Here is a 9,205-nt window from a genome sequence, read left to right on the forward strand (position 1 = left end):
GCTCGTGATGACACATTGATGTCCTAAGACACGAAACGATCGGTTTATGCGAGAAACCGAACAGTATTTATATCATTTTTTACCTCTAAAACACCACTATGTCAAACTGCATTGCACATCCGGTCAGTGAGGTATGATCGTGCTCTGACAACAGAAGTGATCTCTCGCACTCATTGAAGTATAAGCGCGAGAGATCACTTCGGTCATCAGAACGCATTTTCTGACCTCACCAACCAGATGTGCAGGGCAGTTGGACATAGTGGTGTTTTAGAGGTAAAAAATTCTCGCACAAACCGATTGTTTCGTGTCTTTGGACATCAATGTGTCGTCACGAGCCGCAGGGTTTAATTTGGATTTGTCTGTGCATGTTTTTTTGACTCTTATAGATGGTGTTACCGTTTACACCCATTATTCGACTGACAGACTGCAACGGTTGGAGTTAAAAATCATCATTTGTGTTCTACTGAAGAAACAAAGTCACCTACATCTTGGATGCCCTGGGGGTAAGCAGATAAACATCAACTTTTCATTTTTGGGTGAACTATCCCTTTAATATTCAAAGTAATTAAAAATAAGTCAGTGGAAATTATTACTTTAAAAAGTTAAGCTGATTAAAAATATATATATTTTACAGGGAACGTTTCTATTGAAAACTTAAAGTAAGTTCAACTTACTTTCATAAAGTTAATCCAACTAAACTTTATAAGTTCAAACAACATTACATTTGTTAAGCTGATCATACTTAATATTCTATAAATACAACTTAACTGAGTCAGTGCAAAAAGATAACTCAAAGTTTTTATTAATATTATTATTATTATTATTTTTTTTTTTTTACAGTGCACTAAATTTAGTTGGGAGAGCTGTGTTTGGTTGTTTAGGACAAGCAAACTAAGCACTTCTTTCAATGTTCATGGTCTGTAATAAACTGCTATTTCTTGAAACAAGTCTATTATTTTGGACTTTTAATTGCTTTACCCTGCTCTCAAAATCCTTCTTCTCTGTTGTAGGTATCCATCTCTCCTAGCTGGAAAGAGTTTTGTCTGTTCTACTCACAAGCCTTTCCAAGTGGATTAGTTGAACTTCATATCCTTCACACAATTGACAACAACAACAGATATTAAAGCAGAATATTCACAAGCGTTCTCAGCTTCATGGACTGAAATATTTAATTCCACAGGTTAATTTGCACAATCTTTCACACCTATTCAAGCTTTGTCTCACAGCCATTAACAGCATTCCCAATATCTGCTGCCTGCTAAAGAATAATAGTATAAAACGTGTGTAAAAGTGTGTAAATTCATACACATTTAATATTTGTATTAAAAAAAAAAAAAAAAAAAAACACCATAATCATCTGAACTACAGCTTATTTTATATGGATATATGAAGTTAAGAATGCTTACAGTTGCCAATAATTCACCTGAATTCATCAGATGTGATGATTAGGGGAGCAAGTGTTCTAACACTGTATATCATGTGTGTTACAGTTAAAAAAAAAAAAACACCCTGAATTTCAGCCTGATTTTTAATTTAATTTTATTAATTTATCCCCAACTCTTAACTGTTAAATGTGGACTGACATTAGGACATTACAAACAGTAACATGATTTTGTGCAAAGCTGTTTTGAAACAATGTGTATTGTGAATTAAATTGAATATTATTTAGTCCTTTAAAACCCAAGTAAATTAAATGTCACTTTTTCATCAGGGAAAAAAAAACAAGAGTCAATCCAGATCAACACCAACAGCAAAAGACTGAAAAATGAATCATCTATTTCACAAACTCCATCTTGAAGTCAGACAACTCAAACTAAGAGCTGCAGATGTTCTTCAGATAACTGAACATTCATTACAGTCTCATGAGTCTTGTGCTGAAGAGGAGCTTGTTCAGACTTTCATACAAAAACTACTGATACATAACTATAGGGCAAGATACATTAAAACTAAAGTGAACCATCAACAGGATCAAACAATACGAAGTAGCAGTGATTTGTCTGAAGATGAGAGTGATATTTTTGATGATGTTCATATAAGCAAAGTATCAAGTCAGTCTGAGCGAATTCACCTGATGGATGTTCAGATGGCCATGTTTCATTGTGCCGATGGTTTCCTGAAGCAGCTGATGGTCACTAAACTGTCCCAGTGTCAGTACGCTCTGCCTCTGCTTGTTCCTGATCCATTCACACAACAGATTGAGTTTCCTCTCTGGACATTCAGACAAATCAACAAGAGCTGGAAGATCAGAAACAACAACAATGAAATCATCAGTCAAAACCAGCTGATCTACAAGGCAGAAACTCCAATGGTGTTTTTCTTCAGGTTTGGCTCTGTGTCTTCATCCAAGTCTCAGCTAATGAACAGTCTGATCAATGAGAAACACAACACATTCTTCCACAGGAATTGCCCAGGCAGCAGCAGAACCAGAGTCCTGATGGATGGAGTGGTGGAGATTGCCTGGTTCTGCCCCTCTGGGAAAGACACGGATAAATTCACTGACTGTGTTGCGTTCTGTAATCTACATGGTGATGCAGGAGACCATGAGAAACAGCTGCAGATCCTTACTGAAATGAGCTCAGTCAATGTTGTTCTGCTACCACAACTTCAAAAGAATGACAAAAGTGCAGCAATAATTCGAAACCTGTACAAGGACAGAAAGCCATTCATTTTTCTTTTTACTGAGGATGAATCTGCTGTAACTGAGATGAAGAAAGGGAAATTCAAAATAGGTCTGAAAGGTCAAAATCAGCCCGAAGTAAATGAAGAGCTCAGTAGAGCTCTTCACAATTGTCTCAAAGAATCATCTCACACTTTCAGACTTGAAGATGTGTCCAAACACTCAGACATCAGAGTAGATGAGAAAGATGATAATGACTGCAGGAGAGGAAGAGAAGCAGCACAGCAGATGATGAGTTTACTGGAGAAGAAAGATCTGACAGAAATCAAAGAATCATTTCTGCCTCATCAGGGGAAACTGTGGCATCAGTGGAGTCAAAAGAACAAAGAACTACATCGACCTCGAGCAGAAGAGATAGAAATGGAAATAAGTAGAAAACAAAAAGAAATAAAGGAAATTCGCCAACAACAGCATGAATCTGAAATCAGTGAGTTTATGAAGTACTTTATTGAAGAAATAGATTCACATGATGAACATGAGAAGATGTTTTTTACTAACTGGCTCATAATCCTACTAGATGAATATATTTCAGTTGACCTTTCCAATCTACATAACAAGTATGATGAAAAATGGTCAACGGTCTTAAAACTCAAAGAGAAACATGATAAATCTGAAACACTCAAAGCTAAACAAACTGAACTTGAGAGAATATCCGAGGAACTTCAAGCTTCAGATTTTGGTCTGCAGCACATCATAAGGGAGATCGGTCAGATCTATGAATCATGTTCATCTGTGAAGAAGAACAAGAAAAATCTGCAGGTTCACTTCTCTTCTCTCCCGAGTCTTGCAGCAGAGATGATGATCTCTGGATTTCCACTGGAGCTGATGGATGGAGATGCTGCTCATGTTCCTGTGGTCTGGATCTCTGCTGTTCTAGATGAACTCATCCAGAAACTGGGAGATCAGAGAGTCTTTGTGCTGTCAGTTTTAGGGCTTCAGAGCTCTGGGAAATCCACCATGCTGAATGCCATGTTTGGACTCCAGTTTGCCGTCAGTGCTGGCAGGTGCACCAGAGGAGCTTTCATGCAGCTGGTCAAAGTGTCAGATGAGATGAAAACACAGATGAACTTTGACTATATTCTGGTTGTTGATACTGAGGGTCTTCGTGCTCTAGAACTGGCTGGAAAATCAACAAGACAACATGACAATGAATTGGCCACATTTGTTGTTGGTCTTGCAAATCTCACCTTGATCAACATCTTTGGAGAAAACTCATCTGAGATGCAGGACATTCTTCAGATTGTTGTTCAGGCCTTTATGAGGATGAAGAAGGTCAGACTGAATCCCAGCTGTGTGTTTGTGCATCAGAACGTCTCAGACGTCACAGCTGGAAAACAAACTAAGGAGGGAAGGAGACGACTGCAGGAGACACTGGATGAGATGACAAAACTCGCTGCTGAAGAAGAGGACTGTGATGCAGTATGTTTCAGTGACGTCATTAGATTTGATGTTCAGAATGATGTGAAGTATTTTGCTCAGCTCTGGGAGGGCAGCCCACCCATGGCACCACCAAACCCAGATTACTGTGAGAATATTCTGGAACTAAAGGAAACTATTATGTCTCAAGCCTCAAAATCACATGAAATGAGACTGGTAGACTTAAAAGATCGTATTAAAGATCTCTGGGAGGCTTTACTGAAGGAAAGATTTGTCTTCAGTTTCAGAAATTCCCTGGAGATTTCAGCCTACAGGAAACTGGAGACTGAATATAGCAAGTGGTCCTGGAGGCTTCGCAGTACCATGATGGAAACTGAGAACAAACTATACAACAAAATAGAAAATGAAGCAATTCATGAGATTGAGGAAACTGATCTTCAAGAAGAACTGAAGAAAACAAGTGAAGAAGTGAAAAAATTAATATCAGATTTCTTTGAGAAAAACAAAGATAAAGATATACTGATTCAGTGGAAAGCATCATTTGAAAACAAAATTAAAGACCTTCAGGGAAACATTGTAATCGAAACAAAGAGGAAATTAAATGAGATTCTTCATGAACAAGACCTGAAGAAAAAGACTGATGCTCAGAGGACACGTCATGAAAACGCTCTGTTTGAAAAGAGCAAAGATCTTGCCTTAAAACTCAAAAACAAAGCGGATGATGAACAAACACTGAAGAAAGAGTTTGATTTGTTTTGGGAGCAGAGTGTGAAGAAGATCATCACAGACACTCCTCCAATCAAAGACACTGACATAATGAGAGATGTGAGAGAAATCCTCAGAGACATCTATGAAAGTATTTCTGTAGACCACTGGAAGGAGTGCAGTGTGTACAATATTTTTACTGTGCCGAGTTATTCAGATTATGTTGTTTTCAAAAGGTCCACAAAAAAAGGGATTAAAGAGGTTGTAAAGGATGCTTGCAGAACAGTTAAAAAAACATTTGGATATGATCGAACTCTGTCTCCAGCAGATGAATCCCAAATAAGATCATTAGTCACAGATGTTGCTCAGCAGACAGACAGAATGATTCAATCATTCAATATTTCAAAGACTGGCTACAACATCAGCTGCATTCAACATCTCACAGATTACATCAAGGCAAGGGTAATAGATCACCAGGAAGGACCAGTGAATTATGTGTTTAAGATTGAATTCATTATGGATTTGAGTTTTTCCATCTGTAGGAGATCAAACAAGATGATCACTGACCAACACAGACTGTTCAGGGAAGCCAATGATCCTGAAATATATGTTGAGAAGAAGAGAGAAGAGTACTACAGTATTTTCCAGAAATACTGTCATGGAGCAACATCAGATGCCATTTTTGGTGAGATCATCTGTCAGAAACTTAAAGAGCCCATTGAGCAGAGTGTCTACAAGAAGACTGCCAGAGATTTGACAGATGAAATGAAATCAAACTGTGAATCACTGAATGGAAACAGATCAAATCTGGAGAAACACATTCTGAAGACACTGGCAGAAGAGGAGGACTTCAACAAATTCATGAACTACATTCAGAATCCCAGAGATCACTTCAAGAGTTTCATCAGAGATGAAGTCAGTCGATACATCACTGATAAGTTCAGTGTCAGTGTTTTACACAAGATGAAGGAGAACATTAAACTCCTGCAGCAGAAGATCATGAAAGCAGCACATGAATCTACTGAACATGTTCAAGTGAACAGAGGAGATGTTGGTTTATGGTTGAAGAGTTTCACACAGCAGCTCTCAGATGAGCTGATCTTCTCTGAAAAAGACCTCAGTGGAGTGAAACATGATGATTTTCATGATTTCAACCTCCTAGAAGATGTGATAAGACAAGAACTTACTGCTATAATGTCTGATATGAGCAGTAGATTCAACACAAAAACATTTGATGAAAATCTAGACCTCAGTTTCAGACCAGGTGAACTTCTGGTTGATCACTTCTGTCAGTGCTGTTGGATTCAGTGTCCGTTCTGTAAAGCCATCTGCACCAACACCATAGAAAACCATCCTGGAGATCACAGTGTTCCTTTCCATCGTAATAATGGACTGAATGGGTGGTTTTACATAGGAACAACAAACTTGTCTATTAACATCTGCACATCAGCTGTAGCAAGTGATCAAGATTTTAAACCCTTTGGGTCAGATAATACAGTCCTCTGGAGAGAATACAGAAGAGCAGGAGGAGTTTATGCAGACTGGAGCATCACCCCGGATCTCTCTGAACTGCCCTACTGGAAGTGGTTTGTGTGCAGATTCCAGAAAGATCTGGAAAAGCACCACAGTAAAACATTTGAGGGGAAAGGGAAGATCCCAGATGAATGGAGAACATACTCAAAACAGGCAGCTATTGAGAGTTTGGATAAATACATTTAATTCAACAAATTAAATGAGTTTTTCAGGTTTTTGATTCACAGTTTGGAACAAATTTCTGTTCTTCACCTCAGAAACTCTCCAATCATCAAAACTTAAGCTTACAGACTACATGAGTGAAGAGTTTAAATATAACTAAAGTCTTTAAAAAGACTGAACATTCCTCATATTAATATCTGTGAACTTATCTGTACTTACATACATAAGAGGCAGGCAAAATATCTAGATAGAAGAATACAGTCTTTTTTAAAAAATAATAATAAAAAAAAAAATATTCCAGATTACAAACATGCAAATAAAAAGTATATCTATAAAATAGCTTGTTTAAATAGTTTATTTGCAACAAAGTGACAGTTACTTTGTGGTAAATCCATAATTTGTACAATTTGACAGTGTTGTCGTTTCTACTTTATGTGAAAAAATCATTTCTTAAAGAGACATGCTATATTATGCTCAATTTACTATATAAAATATTCCACATTCCCCTCTCTGGGGCTTACTTAAGCCCCAATTTTACTATTGTTTTCCCAGAGGGGAAAAAAAAAAAATCCAAAAATCCAGCATTCTTAGACATGCTACATTGTGAATAAATTAAGTCACCCAGTCCCATTACAAATAGCTAAATTATGTTACCATCCTCTGGAGAAGCCATAGAACCAAACATCTCTCTCCAGATTTTATTTTTCTTTATTTTAGATATTCTTTACTTATGTTTTCCGAAGACAGTAAAAGATTACTAGGCTTCCTAACCTTTACTTTCAAAACAATCCCATGTTATAAACATGAGTGTGTAATTTGTTTAGCCTTGCCTGTGGTTGTCACAGTTATGTATAATATATCAAACAACAAACCCTGCATTATACTATTAAAAGTAAAGGAGACGTCTTCTTCAACTCAGATACAAAACAATAATCCCCATTGATACTGCTACTCCTAAATATTACCATTTTAACAAAACATGCTCCCAATGCTCCAAATTCAAAATCTAATCAATCCCACACTTTTTCATCCCTTCCAGCATTTTCCACAACTTCTGCTCTTAAAACTTTTTATTTTAATCATAGCTTCGCTAAACTTTCTTCCTGGTGCAGTACTATTTGGTATAAGTGCAACACTGATCTCCAAACACAGCACACCTCCTTTGTCTGCTAATAGCCAATTAAGGGCTTGTCCATGTTGCCATGTCATTTTACTAGTTTCATGTAATTGTTCTCCTAATACAGATAAAGCATTATCAGTGTAATTGATACATCTTTGCTGATTATAATAAATATAATTAATCCATTCTGTTTTTTATTTTGTGAAATCCATATAACTATTGTTTCAATCCTGATAACATTTTATTTAATACAGCACATTTTTGTTAGTCATATGGATTTGGAACTACTTTTACCTTATTTAAAGGTAATTTAGAACATAGACAATTATCCATTCCTTGCTCTCTTGCTGTAAATGTTGCCCATCTATACCATTCATTATTTTGCACTATTTCCCAGAAAATATCTTCATTACTATTTTCTTCAATTTTTTCATCTACATTGTTTTGATATTTTTTGCTCATTAACCAATTCTTGTTCTATTAGGGTTATTATTGGGTTGTTACTGGTCTAATTGAGGGCTGAAAAGTCAATATCTGGGAACTCAGAGTGGTGTTGATACTCATAGCTTGAGCTTGTCATGTGAGATGCAATAAGCATATGATGATTGTCAGATGCATTAGTGGACACTTATTTTGTTGGTTTTCTCTGCTTTGCCCAGCTCCCTGCACATCTTGCTGAGCTTTCAGCATTCTTCATCCTTTCATTCTGTGTCTCCAGTCTTTCTTCTTTGTCTTCTCCTGTATCACCTGTTTCACGCCTTTCCCCTTTTCTTTTATTCCTTTCTTTGGGAACTCTTGTGCAGTAATTTAGATACCAGGTAGTATTTTCTTCCACTTGGACTGCTGTTGAAGTTGCTGTAACAACTGTTTAAGGTCCCTCTCACCTTCATTCCACTTTCTTTTAAAGACTCTCAGATATACTTGGTCACCTGGAACAACTGGACAAGAGGTCTTTGTCTCTTTACTTAGGCTGCTTTCTTGTTTCCTGTGAATATTTAGCTTTATGTAATGCAGTTAGTTTCTTCATGTAAGATCTTAATTCCATTTGTATGTGTTCTTAAAGAAGTCCTTTATAGGGACCTCTGCAATATGGCACAGGCATAGGTTGACCCGTAAGCATTTCATATGGTGTTAGATGTGTACTTCTATTAGTTTGCATGCGATAGCTCATTAGTGCCTGTGGCAAAGCATCAACCCAGTTGAGTTTAGTACTTTCACATATTTTGTTAAGCTTGGCCTTGAGGGTACAATCCTTTGCAATTGTGGCATATAAATGCAGCCTAATCTTTGTTTTATTCTTAAGTGCTGTAGTACTTGTTTAATAGTTTTTTGAATAAATGCAGAACCATTATCTGAACTTATTTCTGGTGGTATTCCAAATCTAGATATTACTTCTCTCATTAAAAATGTGATAAAAATTTGACTACTGTCCCTGCTTGTTCCTTTCCTTATATTATTTTTGGCACAAACTTGACATGTGGACAGAACATTGTCTACCGTTGCATATATGTTTAATTTTTCTTATCACTTCCCCCCTTGTGCAATGGTAAACACCATGCACATCAGGAATAAGAATATTTAAAAGTACAGTTGGTGCAATAATCTGTCCTTTATGTGAACGCCAAATATCT

General features: G+C 36.8%; 1 protein-coding gene across 1 annotated transcript; it reads left to right on the top strand.

Annotated features, from left to right (window-relative positions):
* Nucleotides 1–525: 525 nt before the first annotated feature.
* On the top strand, nucleotides 526–8,997 carry LOC127509855 (interferon-induced very large GTPase 1-like). Its single transcript, XM_051889001.1, has 2 exons — nucleotides 526–1,180; nucleotides 1,712–8,997. Exon 2 carries the CDS (start codon nucleotides 1,766–1,768, stop codon nucleotides 6,476–6,478), a length of 4,713 nt encoding a protein of 1,570 aa, XP_051744961.1. The 5' UTR covers nucleotides 526–1,180; nucleotides 1,712–1,765; the 3' UTR covers nucleotides 6,479–8,997.
* The last annotated feature ends 208 nt before the right edge of the window (nucleotides 8,998–9,205 follow it).

The sequence above is a fragment of the Ctenopharyngodon idella genome, chromosome 3, assembly GCF_019924925.1.
Source record: "Ctenopharyngodon idella isolate HZGC_01 chromosome 3, HZGC01, whole genome shotgun sequence".
Taxonomy (NCBI): domain Eukaryota; kingdom Metazoa; phylum Chordata; class Actinopteri; order Cypriniformes; family Xenocyprididae; genus Ctenopharyngodon; species Ctenopharyngodon idella.